Source organism: Salarias fasciatus, chromosome 7 (assembly GCF_902148845.1).
Source record: "Salarias fasciatus chromosome 7, fSalaFa1.1, whole genome shotgun sequence".
NCBI lineage: Eukaryota > Metazoa > Chordata > Actinopteri > Blenniiformes > Blenniidae > Salarias > Salarias fasciatus.
In genome coordinates, this window is record NC_043751.1 from 12,040,625 (window position 1) to 12,057,259 (window position 16,635).

At 46.4% G+C, this 16,635-nt stretch overlaps 1 protein-coding gene across 7 annotated transcripts in view; it reads left to right on the forward strand.

Annotated features, from left to right (window-relative positions):
- The window catches only part of mon2 (MON2 homolog, regulator of endosome-to-Golgi trafficking), a 31,881-nt gene that overhangs the window by 9,944 nt on the left and 5,302 nt on the right, over positions 1–16,635 (forward strand). For 2 of the 7 annotated variants that reach the window (XM_030095294.1, XM_030095296.1), the window contains exons 4-29: positions 2,360–2,491; positions 2,689–2,818; positions 3,032–3,129; positions 3,477–3,602; positions 3,716–3,910; positions 4,280–4,404; positions 4,525–4,664; positions 4,785–4,938; positions 5,053–5,243; positions 5,364–5,445; positions 5,723–5,904; positions 6,002–6,022; positions 6,827–6,939; positions 8,367–8,471; positions 8,747–8,827; positions 8,923–8,996; positions 9,167–9,257; positions 9,383–9,484; positions 10,131–10,133; positions 10,787–10,897; positions 12,064–12,239; positions 12,367–12,529; positions 12,984–13,277; positions 13,423–13,621; positions 14,429–15,072; positions 15,256–15,399. In XM_030095294.1, coding sequence (XP_029951154.1) covers positions 2,360–2,491; positions 2,689–2,818; positions 3,032–3,129; positions 3,477–3,602; positions 3,716–3,910; positions 4,280–4,404; positions 4,525–4,664; positions 4,785–4,938; positions 5,053–5,243; positions 5,364–5,445; positions 5,723–5,904; positions 6,002–6,022; positions 6,827–6,939; positions 8,367–8,471; positions 8,747–8,827; positions 8,923–8,996; positions 9,167–9,257; positions 9,383–9,484; positions 10,131–10,133; positions 10,787–10,897; positions 12,064–12,239; positions 12,367–12,529; positions 12,984–13,277; positions 13,423–13,621; positions 14,429–15,072; positions 15,256–15,399 — 3,876 coding nt within the window. The remainder of the gene's footprint in view (positions 1–2,359; positions 2,492–2,688; positions 2,819–3,031; positions 3,130–3,476; positions 3,603–3,715; positions 3,911–4,279; positions 4,405–4,524; positions 4,665–4,784; positions 4,939–5,052; positions 5,244–5,363; positions 5,446–5,722; positions 5,905–6,001; positions 6,023–6,826; positions 6,940–8,366; positions 8,472–8,746; positions 8,828–8,922; positions 8,997–9,166; positions 9,258–9,382; positions 9,485–10,130; positions 10,134–10,786; positions 10,898–12,063; positions 12,240–12,366; positions 12,530–12,983; positions 13,278–13,422; positions 13,622–14,428; positions 15,073–15,255; positions 15,400–16,635) is intronic. The other 5 variants (XM_030095295.1, XM_030095298.1, XM_030095299.1 and 2 more) reach the window with 3 other exon arrangements.

Below are 16,635 nucleotides of genomic sequence, written 5' to 3' on the forward strand. Positions count from 1 at the left end.
AAACTCACAAAATAATATCTTGCTAGAACAAAAAATACTAATTTAGACTTCAAGGTCATGCCTTAAAAAAGAAACTCCAGCACCACTGGCATCAGCTGTGGGCTTGTGCAAACACTACTTAACTGTTTGGCCGCTTCACTGGAAATCCCTTATTAAACAAGGAACTGGTACGATCCACAGATCCGTCGCCGTTGTGCCGTTTCACTGACGGCGTTCACAGCGTCCCGTTTTCCGGGGTCACCTCACAGGTCTTCTCGAAACACCCACACACATAGCATCTCTCATTTGTCCCTACAAAGACAGTAAATGTGGGGTTTTTCTGCAGTTTCTGTGAGAAGCGGCTCTTGAGTTGTGGCATTTTGTGGGCAGATGAGAAGCAGTGCTGCTCCAGCCTCTGCTCCCTTTTGTTTTTCAGTGAAGCTGTGCCACACTCAGCGCAGCCTCTAGGGATGGCTTTACACACAGCACAGTGCCCCAGTATTCAATAGTTTTTTTGTGAATTTGTGTTTGATTAAAAAATAGAGCATGGCCGGGCATCGGATGTTTGGTCTTTTTTAATAGACGGAGACTTAAACTTGGCATTATAGTGTGGGAAAAATCAGACATTTGTATTCACTCTATTATTTTTTCGGCACTGTGCGGAAAAAATAAATTCACATTGGAGCATAAAAATCACAGCGTAACAAAATTGTGAAAAGATAAAAAAAAACAAAAAAAAAAAAAAACATGCACATTTTTGAATCCATTGAATACTGTGCCTTTCTTCTTCCAAGCAGCACTGCATCTCAGAAAACCCAGCATAAAAGCTGCGAGCCACAAAAGACAAAGACAAAACTGCTTTGTGATTCGGAAGGTGCCACCACAGGGAACCATGACAGATGTTGTGACTTGTGGAGAGAAAGCGGTGCTAGTGGTGTCGTTTTCTCTCCTCGGGGAAAGAGAGGACTCCGCCGAAGAGTCTTGACAGGAAATACTGTAATGGGACAGAAGAGACGCGGAGTCTAGGCTACGAAGACATGAGGTGGAGCTAAACACCCCGGCAACAAAGACTGTCTGTCACTGATGAGGCTTCAGAAACGCTTCGCGTCTTCAAAGTGAAACGCACGAAGAAACAAGTTGTTCCATGAGTGAATTTGTGACGCTCAAGAATCAAGTGTATCCTGACGTAAACCTCAAATGGCAAAGTGTCACATAAATTAACTAAAGGCCATTTTTAATTGAATATAAATGCGAGTTTTTAAAAAGAAAAAGATTTGTGTTATTTATTTTTGAAGTTCAGCGTTTACCTGTGGCTCGTCTGTCCTGGATAGCTGTGGCTCAGAGGAGATGCGTGCAGAGCCGTTTGTTGTGAATAAAGGACACGTCGTGTCACCGAGCGTCAGCGTCAACATCAGCTGGCAGCCAGACTTTGCGTTATTGAACTCTACAATGTTGTGACCTCCGAGCAGCCTCCACCAGCTGCTCCCTGGAGACTTTTTTTCTGTGCACGTCCACAGTTTAGGGCTCCGACCTCAGGCTGAGTTCTCACCTCTGCTGATGTATTTTTATTCACACTTTTTTTTTTTTTTTCGCCATAGCACATTCCTGATAAAAACAAAACAAAACTGATGTATCAGTCAAAGCTAAGAGAGAAAACACATTTCCCCGGTCGATATCTTGTGTTTCCAGACTTGCAAATGTATTGATTAATCGTCATGTATTTTTAAGCATCTCATTCATTGTTTTATCATTCTGCTTCAACACTGTGTTTCTGGTTATTAAAAAAAAAAAACAAAAAACAAAGGCTCAGTTAAACCTTGAAGTGTTTTGCCAGAAATTCGTGAATATATTAAATCTAACATCACTCCACCCTCAATTCACATAGTTTGGAGAAGGGATTATTTAAAAAAAACAACAACCTAAAAGTAAAATACGCGTTCTCAGATGTCTGCACAAAGCAACTGACTGCAGTTTGGGGGAAATGTAACATCGGTAACATTGGTTTTAACCTGACTGCCTTCTGGTGGAGTCATCCTGTTTTCAGATCCCTCGCAGCCTTTAGTCGTTAACTCGTCAGTTCACACAGATAATCCACTCATTCCTCTGGAGCAGTGTGTAAAATGATCACAGCCCTCAGATATCAGCACGACGTTTCATAAGATCAATCCCCGTCTTTATTCCAGCAGTTTATGCTAATTAGGAGTTTGACTGTCTTTTGTAACATGCAGTGTTGACGGTGAAGCATTGTGGTCTTGAGTCCCTCGTTTCAGATATTTAAAAAAAAAAAAAAAAAAATCCAAGCATTTTATGACGTGATCTAAGCGCCAAACACTTCTAGTTTGACTTTTGACTCTGACGTTTGTTTCTGTGTGTGCGACAGGCTGCAGCGGGGAACATCATCAACATGCTGTGGCAGCTGATGGAAAACGGTTTGGAGGAGCTGAAGCTGTTACAGACGGTCCTCGTCCTGCTAACCACAAACACAGTCGTTCACGATGAAGTTCTTTCGAAGGTAAAATGTCAACACACTCGTATAACACACGAAGTGTTTGTCCATATATCGGATTTCCTCCTTTCCCTCACAGTGTGTGTATGAAGTCAAACCTGTTTGGAAATTCAAGTAGCTCACATTGCATCCTCACAAACACATCGATTATAAAACATTTCAAAATGAAAAATTAAATTTTTTTCTTTCAAATCTTCCTGCAGGCCATTGTCTTGTGTTTCCGTCTCCACTTCACCAAGGACAACATCACCAACAACACAGCGGCCGCCACCGTCAGGCAGGTCGTCACTGTGGTGTTTGAGAGGATGGTGGCTGAGGATGAGCGCTTTGAAGGTAAAAGGAGAATAGTGAAATTTAACAACAAATATGAACCCACACAGTGTGAAAGGTTTAGCAGAATACATGATAATTTCTGAGAAATTCAAAAGCGGAACAATTAAACATCCAAATTCTTATTGATTAGAAGTATTTATTAGGGGAAGAATGCCATCCAACTACCACCAGCTTGTGTAAATACCTAATATGTGTTGTTTATTTAACTTTAAGGCATAGTGGAGCAGCCGCCTCCGGTTCAGGGAAACACCAACCGGCGGTCTGTCAGCACCCTGAGACCCAGTGCCAAGGACGCATACATGCTGTTCCAGGTAGGTCCACCAGGGGGCAGTCACCTTCCACACGCTGTTGTGTCAAAATGCCATTCACTGAGATAAAACCATCAGATCATTGATTTTTTAAGCACTGTTGACAGTGTTGTTGTTTCAGTGTTATCACAAGGAGTAAAAAAAATAAAGTTATTTTTCTCACTCTCACTAATGAAGAGTAAAGAAATACTTTCTCTGCCTTCAAAGTAAATGTGCAGAGAAGCTCCCCAGTGGTGGCTGGTCTTTTGTTGTAATGACGCGTGTCCTCCCAGCAGAGCGGAGTGTGTGCACTGACTGTTTCAGCCGCTGTAATGTGTGTCGTACACAACTCTTCATTGTTCTTTCTGCAGGACTTGTGCCAGCTGGTGAACGCCGACGCCCCCTACTGGCTGGTGGGGATGACTGAGATGACCCGGACGTTTGGCCTGGAGCTGCTGGAGTCTGTTCTGAACGACTTCCCGGGTGTCTTCCTTCAGGTACACGCGCTGTATTAACGTTCTAGACCAGCAGTAACGGATATCCTTCACCTGCAGTGAGTCTCATGTTGCTGCGTTTCGTCTAAAACGAGTTTCGTCTGCTTCCCGCCCAGCACCAGGAGTTCAGCTTCCTCCTCAAAGAACGAGTGTGTCCCCTCGTCATCAAGCTCTTCTCCCCCAACATCAAGTTCCGGCAGGGCAGCAGCAGCGCCGCCTCGCCGGCCCCCGTGGAGAAACCTTACTTCCCCATCTGCATGAGGCTGCTGCGGGTGGTCTCAGTGCTCATCAAACACTTCTACAGCTTACTGGTGAGGGGCTGATCTGCACCGACGGTCCACTGACCAAATACCTGTTGGCCAGCGGGTGATTTACGTCCGAGGGGACGTTCTCCAGCACAGAGCTGATGCTTTTAATTGATCTGCCGTGATTAGGGTTGGATTAGGGTGCTGGCGTTCTGTCTTAGTTCTGCACCAGACGCTTTAATGAGCTCAGCTTCATTCAAGCAGTTCAGCTTTGCAGCTGGTTTTTATGTCGTCAACTTCGATCAGTTGTTGAGATGAAAATTCTGCTTTATTGCTTGAGTCCATCAAGAAAATGGCACAAATTCAGTGAGCAAGGTGGGGGGATTCAGGGGTCTTTGTTTGGCCTAGCTTGATATGCAGTTGTTTGTTTTGCAGGTGACGGAGTGTGAGATCTTTCTGTCGTTGCTGGTGAAGTTTCTGGATGGCGAGAAGCCGCAGTGGCTCAGAGCAGTGGCAGTGGAATCGGTCCACAGGCTGTGTGTGCAGCCTCATTTATTACGGTGAGCTCCGTCAACCTCAACAGAGAACGGATATTAAATGATATTTCATAGTTAGACTCTGGCCCGCTAACCAGTCGGGCAGCCTCTCGTGTGAAGTCAAATGTTGATTTTCTTTTCCAGCTCGTTTTGTCAGTCCTACGACATGAAGCAGCACTCCACTAAAGTGTTCAGAGACATCGTCAATGCCCTGGGCTCCTTCATCCAGTCCCTCTTTATTGTGCCCAATGCGAGCAACGCGGCGGCCGTCAGCGCACCTGCTGGTGAGTCACCTGCAGGACGAGTCACGTTCATGACGTAGAATCATCAGCGCTGGGTTCACAGAAGGCTGAAAGCTTTATGGATGTGCTCGTCTCCTGATTCCTCTCTGCGTTCTGGTCCAGGCGGCTCGGGTTCAGGGACGCAGGGCGCGGCGCAGGGCGGCCCCGGAGCAGGAGGGGTCAGCGGCGCCCTGACCACACAGGCTGCATTTGAATATCGTGGCACCTGGATCCCTCTCATGACTGTCAGCGTTCAGGGCAGCGCCAAAGCAACCTAGTAAGTCCTGCATCACATAGATTCTGTCTGAAAAGAGGGAATTTGAACTTGAAATTTAAAACCCAACACACAGGTACATCTAGCCACATTTCTTCTGGTCCTTTTCCTCCCCAGTTTAGAGATGCTGGACAAGGTTGAGCCCCCCTCCATCCCAGAGGGCTACGCCATGTCTGTGGCCTTCAGTGCGCTGCTGGACCTGGTGAGGGGAATCACCTCCATGATTGAGAGGGAGCTGGCGGCGGAGGAGGAGGCGGCTGCTCAGTTCAGGGAGGCTCACCCTGACCAGGAGTGGAAGCCACAAGCTGGTAAGATGTTAAAAAAAAAAAAAGATGCATGTTCTTTTTTTTCATTTCAAAGACATATTTGTCCAAATGGAACTGAAATATTGACCTGAATAAATCCAGTAATAGTGAGTTTTGTCTCAGGAGCCCACCTGGTTTGGGAGGAGATGGTGAGCGCCTGCTGGTGCGGCCTGCTGGCTGCTCTGTCTCTGCTGCTGGACGCCAGGTGAATGTCTTTACACCGAGAAAAAGTTACACACACGCAAAGTTACACACTACAGAAAAATAGCCCTCAAACCTGTACAGTATGCGCAGGGACGTCGGAAACATTAACATTTTGACTTGAGCTCCACTGTTGGCTTGTTTAGCCTGGACCACAAGTGTGGATGAAACGCTTTACGTGATGACATGTTTTATTGAGGTCTCAATGTCTTTTGTTAAGATATCGCCTCCTCCTGTAATCTTATAAGTCGACAATGCTTTGCGTCTGCCTGTGTCCGCAGCACCGATGAGACCGCCACTGAGAACATCCTGAAAGCTGAGCTGACCATGGCTTCGCTGTGCGGCCGCCTGGGCCTGGTGACGCCGCGTGACGCCTTCATCACGGCGATCTGCAAGGCCTCTCTGCCGCCGCACTACGCCCTCACAGTCCTCAGCAGCAACGCTGCGAACCTCTCCAGTAAAGGTACGGCCGCGCCGCCGAGAGGAGAGAAAGAATCCACTTCACGTTTCCTCCATGTCGTTGTATTCACACATACTTCATGTCGATCTCTGTCATTCAGTGTCACCCACCCATCAATCATGTACGTATTTCCATTTTCATTATTACTGTTTGATGATAGAACAGATGATATGAAAAAAGAAAGCAAGCAGGCTTTAGTTAAAAACCCACATAGTTCAGTTCAGAGTGTTTCATTGCAGTGGTTTCCAACCTAGTTTTTTCCCTTGACTGTAGAGCCCCTCTCTCACCTTGAATATACCAGATAATCACGGTGGAGCCAGGTGCTGATTGGAACCATCCACTTCTTCCAACATACAAAAGCAAAATTCTTTCTGAAGGAGCAACAGAAACTGTTCAGACAAGCGCTTGAACTGCAGAAAATCAGAGGGCAGCATGTACTCTGGCATGCAGAGACACAACAACATACCTGGATGATAATGCAGATTTGAAAGATGGCCTCTGGTCATGTGTGTTCATGTTATATTCATGAGCGCTGCTAATCTCCCACACGGCGAGATGTTCCCGAAGTGTCCCTGTTGCACTGCTCCTCTTTACGGTGGCTCCTAATTAGGAACTCCAAGGAGAACGTGTCTGGGGGAAGCTCGAGATATTCACACGGCTCGCCTCAAACCAGACGCTCAGACACTCCACTATTTGCATATCGGCTTGTAGAGATAAAGCCAACAAATTGAGCCCCGATTCGCGATAGATGTTTTGCCGGGGAGTTAATTAGGAAAGCTTTTCTTGCATGTCGTAATCTTGTTCAGAAACCTGCGTGCGTTTATTACAGACTTTCATTGAAAGCCTTGACCCCCCCCCCCCCCTTTCCAACTTCATGTGAATGAATGCGGGGGTGTGTGTGCTCACGTGTGTGTGTTCTCCACAGCGTACTCCATCCAGGGCCAGAGTGTGCAGATTATCAGCCCCTCCAGCGAATCGCACCAGCAGGTGGTCGCCGTGGGGCAGCCGCTCACCGCTCAGCCCCAGGGCACCGTGGTGGTGAGGACACACACACACACACACACACACACACACACACACACACACACACACACACACACACACACACACACACACACACACACACACACACGACTACTTAAGACCAGGCAGCGATTACACCTAATACTTAGTACTTTCATTTATAGATCACTGTTTTATAAAAAAAAACAGTCATACAAACATTTTCATGACGCCGAAAAGTGATGGAAACCAAAAGTGCTCCAGATATGAGGCAATAGCAGCGAGAAGAAAGCCGCCAAGCTGTTTCTGGAGATAAACACTCTCTAAAAAGGGAGCTTGAGTCACAACTACAAAAGCCAAATTGAGGGCAAAAACCTCAACGTGGAACTATAATTTAGGTAGTGCTCAATTAAAACTAATTACATTGTTGAGGGTTTTCAGTTTGTTACACAGCGGGGGTTTTCAGAGTGTGTGTGTGTGTGAGAGGAGAAGTCCTCCCAGAGCTTTAGTCATATTGAAACTGGGATTTGTGAACAGATGTTGGGATGCTAAAATGCTGTTAATTTGAAATATGTCTCGCCAGTAATTTTATACACTCTGGAATGATCTTAAGACTTTTGGGTTTGGTCTAAACGTTACATTCATGGCTGTTCAGGTTAACATGTTACAACATCACATCAATTGATTATTGTCCAAAAGATTGTTTCTCTTAATGATGCTGTTTTTTATTTTGTTTTGTGTTTATTTACCTGTTTCTCTTTGGTTCAGACACAAACCATGAAACACAGGAGGGCATCGTGTCGCCTTTACATTCAACCCCAACTATTAAATAATCCTTCTTTTTTTTGTACCTATTTTACTATGAAAAACTTAAAAACTTTTTAAAACAGTAAAATTGTATTTTTAAATTCATTTCTTTCCACTTTCCTAAAAATATTCAGAAAGAAACTGCTAGGAAATAGCATTTCATTGACCTACAGAGTTTTTCTGCTGCCTACAACAGAAATTCACAAAAATAGCTAGGCTGTAGTTATTCTGTTCAATCAATAAAACTTCTGAAAAGCAAGTTTCTGACTTCACTGTCTTTATTATTTCGAATGTTATTCACAAAACCACCACTAATATCTCTTACACCAACATGGCACTTTGCCCCTCAGGGCAGTATTTAGGGAAAGGACAATGGTTATTAATAAAGGCACAGTGGGCATAATTGTGCCTTTGAATAATTTCCTCTGAGGGTGTAAAGCTTTTCACAACACTCACACAAGCAGTGACCTTGACCCAGACCCGTGATAATTACACAGCAGTCATTCTTTTCCCCGCTGCAGCAGCAGAGTTGACGCTGATCTGACGCGTGAGCTTTTTTGTTTTACTCATTTTGATTCGCTCTGGAGGACGTGTTGAGGTAAATGACCGGTGCTCTTCAAACGTACTGTAATACGAGTGTGCGTTTCCCGTTTCAGCTGACTGCCAAGAACATCCAGTGTATGCGCACCCTGTTGAACCTGGCGCACTGCCACGGGGCCGTGCTGGGCACCTCCTGGCAGCTGGTCTTGGCTACACTCCAGGTACTACAGCCACCGCGGACCACACATTCACTTAAAGCTGCACACTCCCAGCGAAAGTATCAATGCACCTGCAGCATCCATTCATCTCTGCACCTTCTGATATATATACGTACTTGGACTGAACTGATTATTTGAAATTGCTTTAAAATTTTGAAAATATATATTTCCAAAAGTATGCATTTAATGTAATCCTCACTATACATTCTAAGCAGTTGTCACCTGTGTTCGATTTTCCCTGTTTTAACTTTCCGTCCTCCTCTCACCTTCTCTTCCAGCACCTGGTGTGGATCCTGGGTCTAAAGCCTGGTGTGGGCGGTGCCCTGAAGCCGGGCCGAGCAGTGGAGGGACCCAGCACGGTGAGAGTTTGTTTGCTTTTGTTTTGTTTCGTTATTTTTCCTTTTCTCCTTTTTTTTGTATTTCTGAAGCTTGGTCTGTTCTTGCACCTGAACAGGTGCTGACCACAGCAGTGATGACAGACCTTCCCGTCATCTCCAACATCCTGTCCAGACTGTTCGAGAGCTCTCAGTAAGGATCACTTCTCTCTTTGTGATCTTCAAAAATAAAAAAAAATTAAAGGAATTTCCATAGATAGTTGCACATTTTGTATCATGAGTATTTCCGATTATTAAACCTGCAGTACAACACAGGCTGCATATGATCTACAATCCATACATCTCTGTTTTTGTGTTATTCAGGTACTTGGACGACGTTTCCTTACATCACCTGATCAATGCCCTCTGTTCGCTGTCACTGGAGGCGATGGAAATGGCTTATGGAAACAACAAGGTAAATTACGTCTTCATTTCAATAAATGAAGACATTTTTTCATGTGTGACTCTGTTCAGATGTTGCATGTAGAAGCAATATTTTAGTCGCTCATCTCCGGTCTTTGTGTTCTCGTCTCTGTTCAGGAACCGTCTCTGTTTGCGGTCGCTAAGTTGCTGGAAACTGGCCTGGTCAACATGGATCGTATCGAGATCTTGTGGAGACCCCTCACTGGCCATTTACTGGAGGTGAGTTTTATTTAATTTTCGATATCAGCCAACCAAAAACTACGAGTGTTTCAATAAGAGTAATTTAGATTTACCAGCATGGAATCCATAAAACATGCACAAAAAGCAGAAGCAGGTGCAGGAATTCGTGGAGAATGAGGGGTGGTTTTGCATTTTGTGTCCTCCAGCTCAGCACAGCAGACTCTGAAGCACACAGCTACTGTACAAGGAGAAACAAAAAAAAATCTACTTTAGGCAAATGTGCACTCGTGCAGTGAGGAAGACATTTTTATGAAGTAACATTTTCCACCAGTGGTGCATACTGAGTTCTCTCAGCAGAAACTGTAACATCAGATCCACCGCTGCATGGGCCGTATGTAGAAGCTCATTTTACTAGAGAAGTTTCAGAAACGGATCAGGTGTGGTAGAATCAAATGTTCAAGACGACAGAGGACAGATTCAGAAGCTGCTCCAGGCCTAACAGATGTTTCTGTGAATGCACCACAGCAGGTTCAGGATATTTTGTAGCTGTTTGCATTTTTATCTTCACATCCTTCCAGGAAAGATTCATTTTTTTTTTTTGTATTTTCAAAGGTGTGAGTTTAAAAGTTTCCTTCACATTCTCTTTATCTCCCCCTTCTGTTTTGCTTTCCTGTTTGTTTTGCAGAAGGTAAGCTCACATCCTCTCCTTCCTCATCCCTGTGTATTCTGATCTGTTCCGTCTCCCTCTCGGTCTGACAACATGTCGGAGTTGAGGGGATTTCCTGTCAGAATGTGTCCGCAGCACATTTGCTCTGCTTTCAGTGTTTGATCCCCCGTTACTGTGCGCCCTCACCCAATGCGAAACCTTGATTTGTCACAGAAGCAGAATCTAAAGCACCAGGTGTTTAACGTCTGCTGAACGTCTCTCTGAGCTTGTTTAAAATCAGCACTTTCGTGTTTCAAGAAAATGTGGCACTGCCTTCACCTGCAGCATTTGCATTGTGATCAGTATCATCATTTTAAACGACTGTTAACGGATATGTATGGATCATCTGGGTTCAGAGGCAGTACAGCCGCAGGATCCAGTTTACAGTTTATATCAATGGCTTTTTCTGCCCGGCCTGGCCTCTCCATGTGTATCCATACATTTATGACGACAGAGTCTCTCACAGGGGATCCCAGTCTGTCTTTTGCACACTCTCTAGTTCATCTCCCCTGCTCGTATCAAGCAGCATGCACGACGGCCACCTCTGGGGAAACGTCGTCCAGGGAGAACCCTCTTTGCTCTGTCAGTGTGCACGTGTGTCTGCATTTCGTGTACATGTGCGATGTGTCCTGCAGGTCTGCCAGCACCCGAACTCCAGGATGAGGGAGTGGGGGGCGGAGGCGCTGACAGCACTGATCAAAGCTGGGCTCGCATATAAGCACGATCCTCCTCTGGCTCAAAACCAGGTAGGAAAAAAAAAAAAAAAGCACAGAAATACAAAGAACACATGCCAATACTGTTGAGGTTATGAAGTTGTGTATTGAGTAGTGATGGTCTGAGGTTAAAAGTTGTGACTGGAAAGTCGGACTTTGAACAACACTCTTAACAAAATGCCAAAAAGGAGGACTAATACACAAAGAGTGCATTTTAAAGATGTGACATGAGCATATCCTTTCGCTCCTGTTTTAATAATACTCTTTACACAATAAAATGAGTACAAAATGTGGCCTTACAGATCCAGAAAGGAGGAATCGGTAAGTGGCGATGTCATTGTCACGTTGCCTGATGCAGCAATAATTCCCCTGCTGCTACGCTTCTTTGGACTTCCCTCAGTCATGACTTCAAGGATCCCATCAGACACCCGGGCGATGTCGGCTGCAGCATGCAAAAAACCTGACTGAATAAAATAACATGCAATCAAAATGAAAAGAATTACCTTCATAAATCACTCAGAAGAACCCAGCTGTGTGAAACCAAACATTTTCTCCTCCATTAAGCCTTCTCTTTTATGGATAAATGGATAATCTTCTCAGGTTATCACTGCTTTAAAATTGGGTGTCGGTATTGCTGACACTTGAGAAATCCCTTCCTCAATGACACTCAAAGTCACGGGATACACGTCTCCCCAAAACATTAAAAACAAAAATGTCACAGCCACTTCTCCTTGTCGCTCATAAACACCGAGCCTGCGACCTTCACCTCGCCAGCAGAGATAAAGAGAATTGCACTGAGCTTATCTGAAATGGGGCAGAGGCTGTGCGGATGGAGCGGCGCCGCGCCGAGCTTTAAAGGTGATATCTGTCGGACAGAAATGCACAATCTTTCTTTAAGGCCCTGCCAGCTGTGTGGGCAGGCTCTCAGCGCCGGACGCCGCTGTGTTAAAATACTGTAATTGACGGTGACTCACTGGCTCACACACAGCGCTAATGTTGTAAAATAGCAGTTTAAAAAGAAAAAAATCTTTTTCTGTTTTATCTAAACTCATAAAGGTGTCTGAAATTAATTTGAAAAAAAAAAAAAATCCCTGCTCTATTAAGCTCTTTCACATCTGTGAACTGTGTGCACCGTTTGGATTTGATATAACTGTCGTTTAACAAATGAATCGCTCAATCCCCGTTTTTAATCCCCCAAGCGGCTGCAGCTCCTGCTGCTGAACCCCCTGAAGGAGTTGTCCAACGTGCTGCAGGCAGACATTCGACAGAAACAGCTGGAGAGTGTCCTGCAGATCCTGCAGAGCCAGGGAGACTGCCTGGGGCCCGGCTGGCCCCTCGTACTGGGTGTCATTGGAGCCATCCGCAATGATCAAGGGTGAGAATCAAAACAACTGCAGATGCCGATCTTTTTTTTTTTTTGTTGCTGCTGTTGTATTTTTTTGTGAGAGGATTCCTTCCTGGAGTCCATCTACAGTCACGCCGTGTGTCTGCTTGGCTTCCAGTGAGTCGTTGATCCGAACAGCCTTCCAGTGCCTGCAGTTGGTAGTGACAGACTTCCTGCCCACCATGCCTTGCACGTGCCTCCAGATCGTAGTGGATGTGGCCGGCAGCTTCGGCCTGCAGAACCAGGAGCTTAACATCAGCCTCACGTCCATCGGTTTACTGGTGAGAGACGTGGTTTAACGACAACCACGACGACTGTCCTGCAACGCCGACGGTTCTGGGTTTTTTTAAGATGCTGCCAGTGAAGCAATTTACTCAGATTTGTAAATTAGGAAGTCTGAACGGGTGTATTTTTGAGGAAGAATCAGGATTTTAATTGAATTTGGATAAAATTTATCGCAATTAAGAACCACAGCAGCCTTTAATGCTTTTACCTGCACTTAACCGCTTTCCAGAGATACTTTGTGCTGTATTTAGGGCGTGCAAAACCTAATATTGATCTGTGGTTTAACTGGATTATTCCTGTTGGAGTGTGGCAGTTCCTGTGAGGTTACTTTATGGTAATAGATAGCAAAACCGCCAGAAGCTTCTTGCCAACATTTCTCTTCAATTTATGCCTCTGCTTTCTGCCCTCACTTCCCTTTTTTTTTTTTTTTTTTTTTAATTTAACCCACAGTGGAATATTTCAGACTACTTCTTCCAAAGGGGGGAAGCGATCACCCAGGAGCTGGAGAGGGAGGAGGAAGCCCTGCAGAAGCAGGCTCAGGAAAAAGGGGAGACCCTGAACAGGCCGTTCCACCCCGCCCCGCCCTTCGACTGCCTCTGGCTGTGCCTGTACGCCAAGCTGGGCGAGCTGTGCGTGGACCCGCGGCCCGCCGTGCGCAAAAGCGCCGGGCAGACGCTGTTCTCCACCATCGCTGCCCATGGCACCCTGCTGCAGCAGCCGACCTGGCATATCGTGGTCTGGAAGGTAGCTGGCTGCTATTTTTCCTTCTCTTTTGACTTTCTTACTCTCTTTTTTTTTTCTCATCATAGAAAGTACCTTCTAAGATCATAAAATCTACTCAATCCTTTTCGTACCGAAGTTGACTGAGCCCCTCCGGCGTCTCTTCCAGGTCCTGTTTCAGCTGCTGGACTGCGTCAGGACGTCCTCCACCACAGCGGACAAGGAGAAGATCGAGTCGGGAGGCGGGAACATCCTCATTCACCACTCGCGTGACACCGCCGAGAAGCAGTGGGCCGAGACGTGGGTGCTGACGCTGGCGGGGGTGGCCCGCATCTTCAACACCAGACGATATCTCCTCCAGCAACTCAGTGAGTCATTCTAAGTTACCTGATCTACTGTAGTCATCCCTCCAGTTCATATTGACTCATATTGTAGCACGGAGGACAGTGAAGAATCTATTGAAGTCAAACTAATTCACGCAGCAAATACATTGCAGTAATTAAAACTTAACATTATGAGACAAAGGAAGAACATCCTGTTAAAATATGCGAAAGGTTAACTCTAAAACTAATAGGTAATTATCTTTTTTTTATTCTTGTAATAATTCGGTGTGTCGTGACACAGCCACATACACCGGCACCACAATCATCAACAGCTGCTTTACAAGGTGCTCACTTCCTGTTTGGGGCGTCTCAGGATCCAGGGTCTTTGAGACTTGGACACATGGTCAGAGCCAGATGGAGTGTAGAGCCGCCTAAACAACTGAGCCGCGTAAAATGTAATAATCCAGAAACACGCTGGATTCAGTGGTCTAATTTGAGTGATCAGAGTCCCACTGTGGATTCAATTATCATTCCACAGAGATATAGATTCTAGAACTCGATCCCCTGTTTAACTCCTTTTCCACCATGTTAATTCCTAGAAGGCTGCTCTTACTACATGAGAAAAGAAAATGAGTAGCTATTGCTTACTGTTAATGTCATTAATCAGGCTTGAAAGGAATAATGTCTGAGTAAGAATGTCTCAGTGCTTCAGTTTAGTAGATTCTGGATACAGTTCTGGTTTCTTGGCCTCTTTGTAGCCGTTTGCCGGAATGAAACGTCACGTGCAGGAGAGATAATCGCCTCCCTCGCTTCCAGCTGGCGCTCATCCGTCGCTCCGTCTCGTCCCTGCAGGTGATTTCTTCGAGGCCTGGGAGGTGCTGCTCAACCACATTCAGTCTGCCGCCCTCAGCAAAAACAACGAGGTCTCGCTGGCCGCGCTCAAGAGCTTCCAGGAGATCCTGCAGATCGTCACGCCCGTTAAAGACTCGGATAAAGCGGGCGACGCCCTTGCCGCCATGGGCGTCCCCCCAGTGCTCATAGACCCCCTCTCGGCCTCCGGGCCCGGCAGACCCCTGGTGCGTTCGGACTCGCTCGTGGAGCGCTTGACGCGGTACAACGGCGCCGAGATGCAGGCCCCCCCGCCGGGCGAGGAGTCGGCCTTAGAGGACTCCGCCCTGTGGTGGTCGGCGTGGAACACGTGGTACCGAACGGGAACGGACAGCACGAGGCCCCCCAGCGGCCCCGCCGAGAAGTTCTCCTTCATCCCCAGCCAGCCCTTCCTCACGGCGCTGATCCAGATCTTCCCGGCGCTCTACCAGCACATCAAAGCCAACTTCAGCATGGAGGACCTGAAGAAGCTCGGGGTCATCCTCCACGGCGCCGTGTCCGTGCCTATCAGCAGCGACGCCTCGCCCTTCATCCTGCCCTCCTACACCGAGGCGGTCCTCACCAGCCTGCAGGAGGCGGTGCTCACCGCTCTGGATGTTTTACAGAAGGTGGGGAAATATGTCTGAACCTTAAGATTTCTTGGAGGTTTTGCGTTACTGTGAGTTATTTCTACAGTGTTCGGCCACCTCAGCCCAGGAAGGAGTGTGTCAGTGTGCTGAATTATGCAACGCGCCGCGCGTCCCGTGGTGGGTGTCAGCAGTGTTTGTTCCTCCCTTCCCTCCCCGCTGCAGGCCATCTGTGTGGGCCCCGAGAACCTGCAGGTCATGTACCCGGCCATCTTTGAACAGCTGCTGCTTTTTGTGGAGTTCTCCTGCAAGCCTCCCCAGTACGGCCGGATGGAAACCAAACACGTGGCGAATGCGAAATACAACCAGGTAAGAGGATAGAACTGGGAGCTTCAACCTCTGTGTGTGTGTGTGTGTGTGTGTGGTTTGTTTTTGTGCGTCTCTGCATTGGAGTGCGTGATGGCGTTCGCTGTTACTCATCGCCCCGCTCTCCTCAGCCATTCTCGACAAAATCATACCTGTTCTTGGATGATCATGAGGCACCCCCCCCTCCTCCTCTCGGGGCTCCACAGCGTTGTACGTTACGCAGCTCCCATCGCTGCTCTTCAGGAGATTGACAGATTCCTATAGACCTGCATCAGTAGCCCCGAGCAGTTTCTCTCTCAGATTTCCTCCCTCTCATCTCCCTGGCAGCATACCAGGGAAAGCTTTCACCGCCTTTCAGCTCCGTCACAGCTCATTTTCCTTATACAGCTATATTTCAGCAGCAGGATGACGTGATGTATAGAAACTGGAGACGTTTTTTTTTTTTTTTTTTTTTTTTTTTCCCATGGATTGGTCCCGATGCTCATTTTGCACAGTGTGTCGTTTGCAGTGAGATGCTAATTTATTGCGTTTTGGGAAGGTCATTGAAAGTGTTCTGTCAAGGAAAGGACTATTCAGACTTTTAGCACTGAAAATGCAGCTAAAGTGTTGCAAAGGTGCATTTGGACTGGAGGTAAATCCCTATTCCACGCTTTATTGTAGACCTTGCTGCTAACGGTATGTTTATACTTTTGGTTCGACCAAGCAACAGCAGATCTCACCGTTTGACAGTGCTGTTTATATTCAGGAGAATGAAGAAACAATTGTCGGGGTGGGAATACAGAGGATGTGGGTTGGAGTGATGGAAAGGGCCGTTTTGGGCGAGAAGAAGCAAAGTGGTTCAGGTTCTCTGGGGGTTGGGGGGCTCACTGATGGTTTTAATGGCAACTTAAAATGTTGATTCGTGCATCATGAATTGATATTTATGTGCACATTATAAAAGGTGTGTCTGGAATGGGACTTGTTAGTCCTTACTCCAACGCAGATCTGTATTTCTTCATATAAAGTTGACACGACTTGCACGTGTGTTGTATCATCCAGCGATTCCTCTTCTGAGTAGTTTTATTTCCCTCAGTCTAGACTCACTTGTTCGCTTTTGTTAAGTCATGTCCACATCTTGTAGGAATACTATTATTCATAAAGTCATAAAGACTGTCTCGCTCAGGAGAGGCACACAGCTGGACAGGAAGTGAGCCTGCCAGTCTACAAAGAGGGCAAAGACATCACAGTGCCGCGGACAAA